The sequence below is a fragment of the Populus alba genome, chromosome 6 (assembly GCF_005239225.2).
Source record: "Populus alba chromosome 6, ASM523922v2, whole genome shotgun sequence".
Lineage (NCBI taxonomy): Eukaryota > Viridiplantae > Streptophyta > Magnoliopsida > Malpighiales > Salicaceae > Populus > Populus alba.
This window is the reverse complement of record NC_133289.1, coordinates 2,321,805-2,336,611: the sequence shown is the minus strand read 5'-3', so window position 1 is coordinate 2,336,611 and position 14,807 is coordinate 2,321,805. Positions and strand designations below refer to the sequence as shown.

The 14,807-nt window shown below is 29.6% G+C and overlaps 1 protein-coding gene across 1 annotated transcript; it reads left to right on the top strand.

The window, feature by feature from the left end:
* Positions 1-7,331: 7,331 nt before the first annotated feature.
* On the top strand, positions 7,332-12,340 carry LOC118052985 (uncharacterized). Its single transcript, XM_035064094.2, has 5 exons — positions 7,332-7,977; positions 9,761-9,873; positions 9,953-10,324; positions 10,703-11,474; positions 11,875-12,340. The coding sequence occupies exons 1-5, from the start codon at positions 7,713-7,715 to the stop codon at positions 11,943-11,945; spliced, it is 1,593 nt and encodes a 530-aa protein (XP_034919985.1). The 5' UTR covers positions 7,332-7,712; the 3' UTR covers positions 11,946-12,340.
* The last annotated feature ends 2,467 nt before the right edge of the window (positions 12,341-14,807 follow it).

Genomic DNA, 14,807 nt, shown 5'->3' with positions numbered 1-14,807 from the left:
CAAATTATTTTTCATGCTAAAATATATTTTAATTTTTTAAAATTATTTTTAAAAATTAATGCATTAAAACAATTCAAAAAATATATAAAAAAATAATTTTTAATAAAAAATAAAATTTTTTGAGAATACGGCAATTTCTAAATGGTATCTTAAACCTGCAAAATCGACTCGGATTGCTCCAATTCAGGAATTAAGATATTTTTATTTTGTTTCCTTTTTTATTTTAGTTTTTTCTGGATTTCTAGTTTATTTTATTTTATGGTTTATTCCCTGGTCATCTAGGACAACCTAGTTACGTTGCTTGTAAGTATCGTATTATTCATGAATAATTAAATCTAAGAGTTTTTTCAAAGTTTTTTATATCTTCTCTTTGAAGATCTTTGAAAAATAAATAAGTCGTATCAATACACTATACATCATGTGAAAAATCTATCCAGATATCGTGGGTCTTACTGTTATGGTCTGCAGACAATGAGATTTTAATATTTTATGATAAAAATATGTTTGATAAAAAAATATAAAAAATATATTTTTATCATGATTATACATGGATAATTTTTGTTATTTAAAAACAAGAGGTACTTGTGTTTTATTATATATTTTTTATATCTTTAATTAGAAAATTTTCCATTTTTAATTACAAATAAAACATTAAAGGTACTACATGATATTTTCCGCATCGTCCGTGGGATCACAATTAAAAAATATATATAATTTTAAGAGGTATAATTTAACTATTTAAGTTTAAAATTTGTTCTATAAAGATCATCAATTCAATCCTTATAAATCTCAGGGTCACTAAAAACTTATATGATTGTTAATTTTATGGTTCATGGAATTAATTGAAATGCACGTAAGTTACTCCAAACATCTATGTTAATTAAAAAAAAAATTAAAAAAACACGACCTGAAAAATAAAAGTTCCCACTGGCATGCAACAATGGAACCTCATCCTTGTAAAAGTTAAGCCACTCATCATCTCTCGGAATATGTCCTCTGTGTGATGGAATTGTGAAAGCTCTAAAAAACATCAACACCTAAAAGGAGCTAAAGGTCGAATCAAACTTCAATTATTTTAAAACGGAATCACTCAAATCTCAACACTGAAGTTATTGGGTATTAAAAAAAACTTGATGAAATGTAAACTAATCAAACCCCGAAATCTGAGTGGATCAAGATAATATATAACTTTTTTATATTAAAAATTTATATTTTTAAACTAACATAATATTATTTTAATTGAATGGATTTAATTCAATCAGCTCACGGAATTCAGTAGCTAGTGTACTTAGCTTGTGAAGTATAATTGTGTGCGTCTGGAAATTGAAGGACATGATTGCACGATGGAACGAAAATGCTGCTGGGAAATTGGATCTGGCACTTCACTTTATTATTGAAAAATGATATCATAGGATAAGAAAGGAATATGATTAAAGGAAGATTAATAAATCAAAGCATCACTTTATGCTTCTGCTATGAACACTCTCATGAGAAATGACAATCAGGGGGGGGGGTTGGCCCTTCACTTTATTTCCTTCAATGTATATTTTATCAATTTACCTTTCTATTTTTTTAGTTTTTTAAAAAAAGTTATTCACCCCCCCCCGGATTGCTTCATTTTCTTTATTCTATTTAATTAATTTTTACTCTCGAATCTCCATAAACTAAGAATGAATGTAAAACAAAATTTATTTGATTTTTTCTTTGAAAAATCTAAACTACCAGTAGAGAAATATCAATAAATTTATAAGAGCTAGATTAAAGTTCGCCGTGAATTACTTTTTTTCACGGCTGAGATTAGTTCACGTGTCAGATCCAATGGTCAAGACACCGCTGGCTAAAATGAAAGTCAATGTGTTTGCGCTGCATTATCCTCTGGCTAAAAAACTAAAAAGTATAAAACACAAGTGAAGTCAGAGCAAAACGACGATCCACGCAAAATGCACATGCATCACGGGCGTGCGTGTGGGGGCGGTGAGACCCACCTATCTCCCGTGACTGCCGCGTGTGGTTCATTAGTCGTTACAGTATTGGAGGCACTGTACCCAGCCACCAGCCGTAATTTCGCTTTCTAATTAGTTGACGCTTCCCCGTCACGCACGTAAACCAAGCACCGTTTGAAAACCCTCCTTGATCATGGGTTAATTAAATGATTTGTAGGTTAATTCGAGGAAATGATTTTTTTTTTAATTTTTTATTAAAATAGTGTTATTTTTAAAAAAAAACTATTGACCATGTTACTTAGATTATAGGTTTAATCATGAGACTACCCAGGTTTTCTGAGTCAAATACAAGGCTAGTGCAAAAAAAAAAAAAATCAACTTATTACATGGCTACAGTGAACCTATCAGCCGGACTGTTTTAAATTACCATAATTGTTCAAAATATTTTTTTATTTAAAAATATATTAAAATAAAATTTTTTTATTTTTTAAAAATTATTTTTAATATCAAAATAATCTAAAAACATAAAAAAATTATTTTAAACAAAATCAATTAAAATTTTAAAAATATAATTGTATCGCATTTCTAAACATGTTTTAAACCAGGTTTCTTAATTATACTTCTTAGAGAATAATAAGTTTAATTCAAATTACAATTAAAATATTATTTTATTGTTTTTTAATTAAAAAATACACTCGCTACAATAAGAAACACACACTAGGCAATCAGGTTTCTTAAGCTTTTATTTATCGTGAACAAATGTAGCTTGTGTTTTTTAAAGCTTTTATGAAAATTTAATTAATGAATAGCTCCAGGCTATAAATTTAAAAAAATTGAAAAAAAAATCACTACAAATCTAGGCAGTCTGTTGCCTATCGTTGATATTAATACAGCTAGCTGTGTTTGTCTTTACCCTCTTCTTGGTTTGAATTTATGGACATCTTCATTTTGGACACTACTACATTTCCAAAAATTCTTCTTTGAATTTTCCTGTCTATTTACCTTCTTTTTATTTCTTTTTTTTTTTAATCCTTGTTGTCGATCTCATAGAGTTTGAAATTGATTTGATTTGGTTAGTCAAGTTATTTATAATAATTGAGTTTTATCAAGGTGATATATTTTAAAATTTAACTTAAAATCTAACTTAAGTCATATTCAAATTATATATATATATATATATATATATATTATTAATATGATATAGTGAATATTACAGTTATGTTTATTTCAATCTTTTTGGACCATGCTCAAGCGTTTCTTGTGCTATGAAAGGGCTATTTGGAATTGCATTCCAAGTAATTTAAAAAACAATGGTTAAAGAATTATTTTTTTATTTTTTATTGTTGATATAAAAATAATTTTTAAAAAATAAAAACATATTATTTTAATATATTTTTAAATAAATAATTATTTTAAAAAATAACTATTATTGTATCACTAAATATCCCAAAGTTTTTACAAGGACTAAAGCATCTTTAATAATTTTAAAATTCAAATATTTAAAATTGTTCAAAATAAAATGGCACTGATTAGGATATATTGCCGACAATCACTAATCAGTATCATCCATCGTCATTAGTCTTTATCATAGCTGAACATTCAATAGTAAATAATATAATAGAGTAGAACACACCATAAAAAAAAAAAAAAATTCTAATGAAATCTAAAAAGATTTTATATCGCATTGTAAAAAAAAAAAAAAAAAAGGTTTTACATCAAGTCTCTGTTATGTACGGTAGTATAGTGTTTTTTAAAAAATATTTTTCAATTAATTTTTAATATCAACAAAACATAATTATAAAAAAATAATTAATTTGATATTTTTTAGATGAATAATAATTTTAAAAGTATTTGAAAAGAAAATTGTATACAAAAAACTATTAAAAAAATTCATATTTAAATTCAAAATTTTTAAAATGGTTCAAATAGAAGGGCAAGGACTGGGATCCACTGCCGACAACCACTAATCAACATCGTCCATCGTCAGTAGTCCTTTTTCGTAATTAAACATTCAAGAATAAATAATATAACAGAGTTGAACGCAATCTAAATTTATTTTTTTCTAATGGGATCTAAAAAGATTTTATATCACACTCTAAAAAAATAAAAAAAGGTTTTATAATATTAAGTGCACATGAGATTGTGGCGGGATATGTTTTTCAAAAATAATTTCTAATTAAAAATATTTTTTCTTTTATGTTTAAACACTTGCAAAACATTAATTTTATGTTTTTTTTCTTCAGATAAATAATAATTATAAGGTTTATTTGTTTTTGGATTTCAAAAACCGCTTTTAAAAAAATCTGAAATTTTTTTTATTTTAAATTAATATATTTTTAGATTATTTTGATACACTGATATAAAAAAATACTTTTAAAAAATAATAAAAAAATATTATTTTAATATATTTCTAAATAAAAATATTTTTAAAAATCAACCACAATCTTACTACTAATTCAGCATTTAAAAAGTAGGCTGTAACGTAAAAATACGAAATACCAATTAATACTAGATCATTGACTGAAAGCATGTTTTACCCAATCAATAAGAGGATAGAATTCACATGTCCATGGCTTGCGATGGATTCCTCGTCGTATATGGCAAGCATTTAGCAACATGTGACTCTCAACTCTCAAGTGAACACCATACGAGCCAATAAAACTTCATAAAACATTTGCTTATTAATTATTTGTAAAAATAAATCCCATGTGAAAGTGCGTACTTTTTTTTTTAACAGTTAGTGCATTCATAAATTTAATTATTCTGTACAGATAAAATGATTTATTTACATAACTAGCAATGTTAAATTGCGAGGATTTTATTTAATTATGTAGATAAATTAATTGATCACGTAATTGAAGTATTCCAGCAATGTTTTTAAAATACACCAATATTAGAAATATACGTCAAAATATTATTTGAGGTAATTTCTGGTAAAAAAGACGCCAAAATAATACATTTTTATTTTTTTTAAATGTATCTTTTTTCGATTTTCAAACAAAACAATCATATCCTAATTTGTGTGTTAATGATAATCTACTATTTCTCACCGTGTTTTTTTAATATCTAAATCCGTTGGCAAGGGATTCGATGGACGAGGATGATTTTTCTTTCTTTTCATGCTAGGTTAGTGTTTTAAAACACTAAAAATATATAAATATTTATGGTTTAAATAAACAAGGATAAATACATATATGGATTTCTGTTATTTTAAAATACAGTAGAGCTCTATAAATTAGACCCTGAGTTTAAATTTTTTTTTTTTTTTAAATTAATTTTTTTAGTATTTTTTTTATTGTTTTAATATTATGATATAAAAAATAAACTTTAAAAAATAAAAAAATATTATTTTTTGATACATTTTTAAATAAAAAATAATTTTAAAAACAATATCTATTACAGTTTTAAACATCACTTTAAAGCAAAAATATTATTTAATTAGTATTATTAATTTATCAATACTATATTATAAATACAATACAAAGATACATTTTTTTTTATTGCCACCATCTTTATAATTTTATCTCAAGAAAATAAGTAACATTAACTAAAAACTCTAAATATATCGTGAAGACCTTGAACAATATAATATAATAGGACAACACCTTTCTCTTTTAAGTTTATTAAGAAGAGTCAAATTTACCGCACTGAAAAACTGACAAAAACAAGTGTACTCAATAATGGTTTGGAGCAAATGTGAGGGTTTATTTACTTAGATTTTAGATTTTTTTTAATATTATTAAAATTTTATATAATTATTAATTTTAAAATATTAATTAAACGAAGTGAATACAAACCGACTCAACAACTATATCAACAACACAGCAATAATAATAATAATAATAATAATAAAGTATGATTTGGAGCATTAATGCAGGGTCTTTTCTCATAAATCACCACAGCTTCTATGAAGCCACACATCTAGTTCTAGCCCACTGGTTAGTGCGCAGGTGGAGCCCCATTTCCATCAAAACTCACTGGTCACTGCCCAATGGTCCCTACGCATTTTTTTTTTTTAATCCAGTACGATAATGATTATAATTATAATAATTCTTGCTAGCAATTTTGTAATCACAATTAAAAATGCCAGCAATTCTATAGCCTCGTGAACGGAAAACCAAGACTTCATTGTATCACGAAAATATAATATCTCTGCACCGAAAATAAATAGTAAAATAGTAAATTTATTTGGAGATTGACTCGGCGTAACTTTAAGGTTATGCATTCGCTTTTTTTTTTTTTTTAAAAGAAATAAATTAAAATAATATCTGCGATTTTTTTTAAAATCAACTTATTCTAACATAATCAATCCTATATCAATCTCAAGGTCCAAATTAAGAAATATGTCATTTCAATCCATTTAAAATTAGTTATTTTAGATTTATTATATATTTGATAATGCAGTAATGATTGTTTTTAAAATTATTTTTTATTAGAAATGCTTTAAAATATATTTTTTAAATTTTTTTTACAATAGTATATTAAAATAATTTAAAATTATAAAAAAATATTTTTTTTACAAAAATAAATACTTTGTCAACTACAAAAATAAATGAAATTGGGGTTCAAGAAGAAGAAAGGTGACATTCATGCACCTAGACAAAAGCAATTCTCACAATTGGATTGAGATAAACTATTTTTGAAATAAAGGTGGACTATTAATGAAGCTAACTTTTCTAACTGTGATCTTAGAATTGCTATGTACACACACACACACAGTCAATTTAAATCTCAACCATCGAGATCAATCAAATACAAACCTATAGTTCATAATAATTAAAAGATCCCCATCTCCACAATGGCTTGGATTTGAATTATAAATATTAAAAAAAAAAAACTTTCCTAATCTAAAAGATCAACTATATTAAAACCATACTAAAAATCTAGAAATTCATGAAATACATGATGGACATAACACCCAATACAAATTTTTGTAGACTTACATTCACGCAACTTTAACATTGTAATAATTTATAGTTTTAAAATGTTTTTTATTTACAAAAATATTAAATTATTATTTTTTACATGTTTTTTGAAAAAATTAATATACTAATGAAAAAAAAACTATTTTAATGTAATTTTTCCCTTTTAACATTTTGGCAGTTTATATTTTTTAAAATGTTTTTTTCTAACAAATATTAAATTATTATTTTTTAGATTGTTTTTAAAATATTGATATGCTGGTGTAAAAAATAAAAATATTATTTTAATATATTTTTAATTAAAATTACTTATGAAATATACTGTGAAACTTTAAATTTAAAACTGTATTAAAAGTTAAAAATTTAAACTAAGAAGTGAAAATAAATTACCATAAAAAAGGAAAGAAAAGACATCACAAAAAAAAAAAAAAAAAAACAGATAAACCACCACCACCTCTCGTTAATCCAAAAACAGACCATGCTTCCTACAGATAGTTACTCCACTCTGTCCCTCTCTCTCTCCCACTTCAAACCCTAACTATCACTCCATATAAACAAATTCAAACTATAAAATATAATATTAAAGATTTACTAGGACGACAAGCAAAAGGGTCCTTCTCTTTTCTCCCTTCTTCTCTATAATTCCCTTCTTCCAGCACTCTCTATTTCCCTTCTTCTTCTACTTGCTGCTCTTTCACTTTCTTACTCCAAAACAAAAAATGGTCTCAACAAACAAAGACCCAATTCACCACCAAACAACCCAAGTCCATTCTCACCACGAAGAAGAATCAAGAAGGCCATAGTTTAGAGAGGGGGGGTTGTTTTGTGCAGTAATATCGGCTACATTATGGGAAAAGTGGGAAATGGTGTTAATGGTAGTGAAGAGGAGCAAGGAATAGGTACAAGTGATGAGAATGGAGAGCAAAATGTAGAGAGGAGATTTTGTTGTTTTGGATGTAAAGACAATTTTATTGTTACTAGGTTTATTGGATTTAGATGTGTTTTTGTACTTTTATTATCTGTTGCTGTTTTTCTGTCGGCTCTTTTTTGGTTGCCTCCTTTTATAAAATTTGCAGATCAAGGGGGTCTGGATCTGGATTACAGGTTTAAAGGTAGGGATCGATTTTCATTTTTTAAATTTTTTTCTGGGTTTTTGGATCTGTGGGTGTTGGCATTTTGAACCAGGGATGGATCTGGATTATTTATTATTTAATTTGTTAGTGGATATTTTTTTGTTATGTTTAATTCGTGGGTATTTGTTTTTTGTTCGGTGAGGTTGTTAAGAAGTGTTTGGTTGATAGGAAAATGTGAGAACAGAGAGGAATGCGAAATTTATCAATTTGGCTTTTTTGTGTGGTTGCTTGAATTTGGGGTTTTGAAAGTGGTTATGATCAGTTGGTGGGGTATTGGGTTGGTGAGAAAATGTAGGGAAAGTAAATGATTTTTTTCCCCTAAACTGAGGAAACAAGGTAAACTACGCAGCATTTAGTAATTTAAAACTTGAGTCTGAAAATCTATTGTAGTTTGGCAATTTTGGTTTATTTAGATTTGGTCAAGCTAGAAATACAAGTGAAGGAAGAATTTTGGTATCAGAGTTTCTATATCAAGGTGGTGGTCTTTTGCGTTTCTAAATTGGGTAAAGGTCTGGATTTTTGAGATATAGACCTACGTTCTGGGACATGGATTTCTTAATCATGGATTGTTTAAGACTGAAATTTAGATGGATGGGATATGTTGTACGGTTTCATGCTAGTTTTAGTAAATACAATCTATGATGCATGCAAAACAAGAAATTTGAATTGCACAAAATAATTGCTCAATCATGGTATTTCTGGAAGCTAAATAGGTATCTGATTATAGTACTATAACTAGACTTCGTGTACTGTATGCCTTTTCTGTAATGATAGTGGCAATGTTCTTGCTAAAGTTTTTTCTTTGTTTAAAATATTTTGTCATAGCAATATGTTGCTACTGAGTAGTATACTGTGCAGTATGCTGTTCCATATTGATTATGCATTAAGTATGAACTTACACCCTTCAAATTTATTAGCCTATCCACTTAATAGTGCTGATAATTGGATGGAAGCTTGAACAAGGTGTGGGAGTCTGCCGGTGTGTTATGTTCCATAGATGATAGGTCTTCATACCATAGTCATGCATGGCTGGTTTTGTTAGGTGCTGCAAGCGAGGTTTTGCTGAGTTCTGTAATGACCGATGAATTTGGTTTGGCTTGGCTTTCAGTCCCAATGAATTGGTGACAAAGGTCTTATTAAGCTTAGTTCAGCTGCATATCTAGTATCTTGTGGATAATTTGAACTTAATCGGTTCTTTAATTAAGTTATCACTGGTGTTTTTCATGATGCTGATAAAGCATTCATGTAGTGTCCATGCCTTTTGGGTCTCAATCATGTAGCATCTTGTATGGGATTCATCACCTTCAGTCACATTGTGCTGTTGATATGTGCAAAAGTGTAAAATGGTTCAGTGGAGAGTATCATTGGTTGTTACAGGCGTTGAGGTTTGTTTCATTGACGCGACATGTGTTATTGGATGCCTCTGTGTGATAAACATCAATGGATTTGTAGACATCCCTTAATGCTTTTACAATGATGTCAGTGTCTTAACAGTGAGTGAATCGTTTCTGCAAAAGAAAGAAAAGGACATTAAAGAAGAGATAAGAGAAAGGTGTTGGTTTTGAAGCTGTAGAAGAAAAGGGCAAATGAAAATGTGCCTTTCATGATATATGTTATGTGGGTGCATGCAATGATTGATTCTGTTTATTTGATGTGCATTTTATCTTCACAAGTCCTTTTTTCAAATTATTTCATGGGTTCAAACCATGAAATTCACTCTTTCAATTATTGTTATTAACATGTTCAATTTTTATGTATTCAGATCATGATATAGTAGCAAGTTTCCTAGTCAATAAGTCGGCTTCCTTGCTGGAGGACAATATATTGAAGCTTCAAGATGATATTTTTGATGAGATGAATGTTCCTAATACCAAGGTATTCACTGGATTGATCACTCTTATATTATTCAATCCATACTTTCTCAATTTTGATTCAAATTCATCTGTTGAATCAGGTTGTTATCCTGTCTCTAGAGCCTTTCACTGGATCAAACACTACAAAGGTCATGTTTGGGGTTGATCCTCTTGAAAATAATTCAAAAATAACATCAACCGATCAAAGTCTAATCAGGAGCTTGTTTGAATATTTGGTTGTAAACGACTCATCTCTAAGACTGACTGAGTCCTTGTTCGGAGATGCCTTATCTTTTGAAGTGCTAAAATTTCCTGGAGGAATTACCATTATTCCACCACAGAGTGCTTTTCTTTTGCAGAATGTGCGAATACCATTCAACTTCACCTTGAATTTCTCTATTTTTCAAATAAGGGAAAATTTTGCAGATCTGAAAAGTCAACTGATGACAGGACTTCATCTAACAACCCGTGAGGTTTGCTGATAATTTGCCTCCTTTCTTTTAAACTATGACCTATTTTGCACTTTATGTAACAACCATTTGTATACATACATGTGTGTGAAGTATCTCTTCACAGCAGCGTTTCAGTATTCCAACTTTTGAATGTGTATTTGAGAATGTAGCATGGTGTGTTTGTGTATTGGTAGTGAGGGATCATGACTTAGGATTGGGTCCTTCGAAGTTGTGTAAAAAGCGAGTTGGTAGGAATATGTGAAGGAAAGGTTTCTTTTCTGCATTTACAATCCTTTTTTTCTGAATAGAGATATGCCTGTCAGTTTCTCTAGAGAATTAATTCATTGACCACTCTAGCGTTTGCTGTGCAGAATCTGATGGTTTTCTTTTTGAATGCAGAACCTGTATATAAACTTATGGAATTCACAAGGTTCAACAGTGGCTCCCCCTACTACTGTTTTGTCATCAGTTATACTGGTTATTGGGAATACCCCCAGGTTAAAGCAACTGGCTCAAACCATCAGAGGTCATTCCAAGAATCTTGGCCTGAATAACACTGTTTTTGGTAAAGTGAAGCAGGTTCGTCTATCGTCCATCTTGCAACATTCTCTCCATGGTGGTGAAGGCAGTGCCCCTTCACCTTCTCCTACATCTCTTCCTAACCCCCCTCACCACCACCACCACCGCCGCCACCACCACCGCCACCACCACCGCCACCACCACCGCCACCACCACCACCACTCCCACCACTCCCACCATGCCCATGCAATTTCACCTGTACCTCCAACTAAGAGAAGTGCACCTGCACCTGTAGATGGTTCACCTGCCCCATTGAAAAGTTCACCTGCACCTCATAACAGCAATGGAGCAAAGCCTCCTGGTTGTCAATTTGGGTGTAAAAGAAGGTTTACAGGGAATGGCAGAAAGGGGTCTCATTTAGCCCCTTCAAATGCACCTAGTAGTTCTCCTCACTTTTCTGCCACCTCACCTCAACCTGACAATGGTCCACCATCAGTGTCGCCAACGCTTTCACCAATTTCCCAAACAATTCCTGCATCTAGTCCTTTGCCAAATGTAGTCTTTGCCCATGCTCAGCCACCATCAGGGGGTAAACCTGAGGAGCATCATGACACAATGCCGTCAGTTTCACCATTACCGGCACCATCTTCATGTGAGTACATTAAATAAACTAAGTGCTTCTTATCAGAGATAAAAGCATAGATTTAATATTTTCTTTTCTTTGTAAATGGATGAAATTTTTTCTCTGCATGGACATTCGTCCCCTTATTTTTCATTCTGGCTCTCTTACTGCATATTTGTTTATGAAACATCACATGGGTTGATTTGTTTGGTATATGGATTCCTTTAGTCTCTTGTTTTTTCCCCTTGTACACCTTTTTTTTCACAAGCTTGATTTTTCTTTGCATTTATTCTAAAACAATCTCTTTTCTTAGATGGGCAATGAAAATCTTTCACGCATGAACCATGCACCAATGATCTGAAACTGCCGGACCATTATTCAAATGGTTATATTCACATGAATGCCATGTACTAAACATCTACTTATGCAGCTTCTTCAGGTCTTCTCACTGTTCAATGGTCAATTGTGCTATCCCTGGCTGCTCTTGTATTACAATTATAACAAAGCAAAAGAGAAACGGTCTATTTTCTAGTTAAAATCACTTCTCTGGGAGTCGAAGGACTCAACTGCATCTTGCAATTCAGACAGACAGAACAAACTGGAGGAGTTCAAGTGGGAGCAACGCAAAGGGCGTGCCTCACATCCAAGTGGATACATGTTTTTGTGCGTGTAAATATTTGATTAAAAAGTTCAGCATGCCGATGCATTTTCAGGTCAAAGTCACAGAGGTGGCAGGTCTTTGATTGCATTGCTGCTGTTGTGTATTCTCTTCTGCAGAAATGTAAGAAGGAAAAAAAAAGCCAAAAAAAACACGAAAAAAAAACAAAACAAAACAATTGTATCAAATTACCATTTTGTTTCTCATCCCTGCCAAGTCAATCAGGTATGATTTTTTATCCTGAGGCCTTCCTGCTTATTCTCTTTCAGTTTCGCCTTTAAACTTTTAGCCTTCAAAATCACAATGGCTGGATCTTGTGCATGGTGTATTGGTGTTTTGCCTAATCCTGTTCCCCTAATTTCTTTCGAGAGAGAGAGAAGGAAAAAGGAACAGAAGATGCAGCACTTCAATAATTCTTCTGTGTTATCTTTGTCCCATTTGTTGTGTTAGAGCATGGCACGAGGGATATGGTGGTTGAGTGTTGGGTGGATAGGGTTCATCTGGTGTCAATGTCTCTGTTCAGATGCGTTTTATTTTTGATATTAGGATATCAAAAGTATATAAAAATAATAATTTGAAGAAAAAGAATAAAAGATTTTGAATTTTTTTAAAAGTGATTTCGAAACTTCAAAACAAACTGGTTCTTACTTGGTAAAGATGGCATTAATAACATTGTTATTTGGGTTCCATCCTAGGTGTTGGGAGCAGTCACAAATTCAAACCTATAGTGCTTTAAGCCACAAAGCAAATGCTTGTTCATGCTATAGGTTGGCCTGAGAGAGAGCCATCTGGTTCGGCAAAAACCTTTTTACTCGCTTGGTTGTCCTTGCCATTTTATACCCTGTTTCCAAGCCAAAAAAAAAAAAAAAAAAACACTTTCGACAATAATAATTTAAAGCAAAAAAAAATATATTTATTTTTAAAATTATATTTGGATCGGAACGCCAAGCATCTTTTTAGTATACTACATAATTACTTGTTTTTGTTGAACATAAAATAAATGTTCAGCTGTTATTAACATGTTTATTAGCTGAAAAAAATTAAACCATATCATTTTAACTGAATAAATAATTAAATTATGTGGCATGGTTGATAAATAAAAACTGTAGTTTTATTAAAAATAAATTCAAGATTAGATATAGACAATTGGGACACACCTGTGATTCAAGTCATGAGATTGTGATAATATAAAAAAATATATGAAGTGCAATTATTAATTAATTTAATGATGAAGGATTAAAATAAAAAAGAAATCAATTAAAAATATAAAAAAATATATCAAGTCATTTTAGGTTAATTTATCAAATCTAAATAATGAAACCTAAATAATTACATATAAATAAAATAAAATTATAAAGTAAAATTTTTCAATCAATTCAATATTAAATGATGAATTTTAAAAAATAAATATTCAATTAAAAAAAAAAAGAAACTTGAGCTAACCTGGTTAACTTGTAAAATTTATGATCTGAGTTTAACTTGTCAAACTTGTTTTATAAAAAAAAAAAAATTTCAGTAAATCAAAACAAATTATAAACTTAATATTTATTAAAATAAAAATAAAATTAAGGATGAAATTGTAAATGGTAAAATCCAAAACATTATACAGTTCAACGCCACAGTAAAACACAAGGCATTCTAGTACATATCAATAATAATAATTAATAACAGACAAGTGTTGGGTAAGAATCTCTCCAAACAGACCTTAATAGCTGCCACCCACAATCATCAATCAATAGGTTTATCTGCAGCAGTATAATATCAATGCGAATGCGAGTTTCTTGGAATTATAATTATAATTGTTTTTTAAATAATTTTTAATATTAAAATATGTATTAATAATGTTTTTTTATTTTTTAAAAATTATTTTTAATATAGTATATCAAAATAATTTGAAAATGCTAAAAATATATTTAATTTAAAATTAATAAAAAAAATTTAAAATTTTTAAAAACATTTTAAAAACAGAAAAAATAAACAGATCGGATCTTGATTCAAGCTACATGTCTCATAATGTGCTCAAAGAACTTTAATATCTTTTTTTATTCTTGTTGCTGGGCCTTCTGATTTGAAAAAAAAAAAAAAAGCTTGGATTATTGAGCGGAAGTTCATCAAGACAATCTAGATTAATTATTAAAAAGAACTTATTGGTGTTAAAAGGGCATCATTAACCTATCAAGTCAGTGAAATTTCACTAAATTAAAATCCAAACTGAATTAATTTTTAAATTATAATTCTTTCAAGTTTTACTTATAAATTCATATCGAGTTCAATAACTATATTTATAACTATTTATTTAGTTTATCCAAGCTTGTTATTTACCTGAACAAGGTTTATGGCGTAAAATGTAAGCTTGAATTCTTCATCATAAAAACAAACAAGTAAAAATAGTTGCTCTCGCTGCCTGAACAAGGTCCGTCCCCTCCTCCACCGCCTCCGAGCCTGTTTGGTATTGCTGTCAAACCGGCGTTCTGATAAAATTCAATTTTTTTTTTTTGTTAAAATTGAATTACGGTTGTACTTTTTAGATCGTTTTGATATGTTGGTATCAAAAATGATTTTTAAAAAAATGAAAAAACATCATTTACATGTATTTTGACACGAAAAGCTATTTGAAAAGCAACCGCTACCACACTGTCAAATACGCTATCCATAGTCTACACAGCAAACCTGATATGGGTGCCGAGTTCCCATGGAAGTCTGTA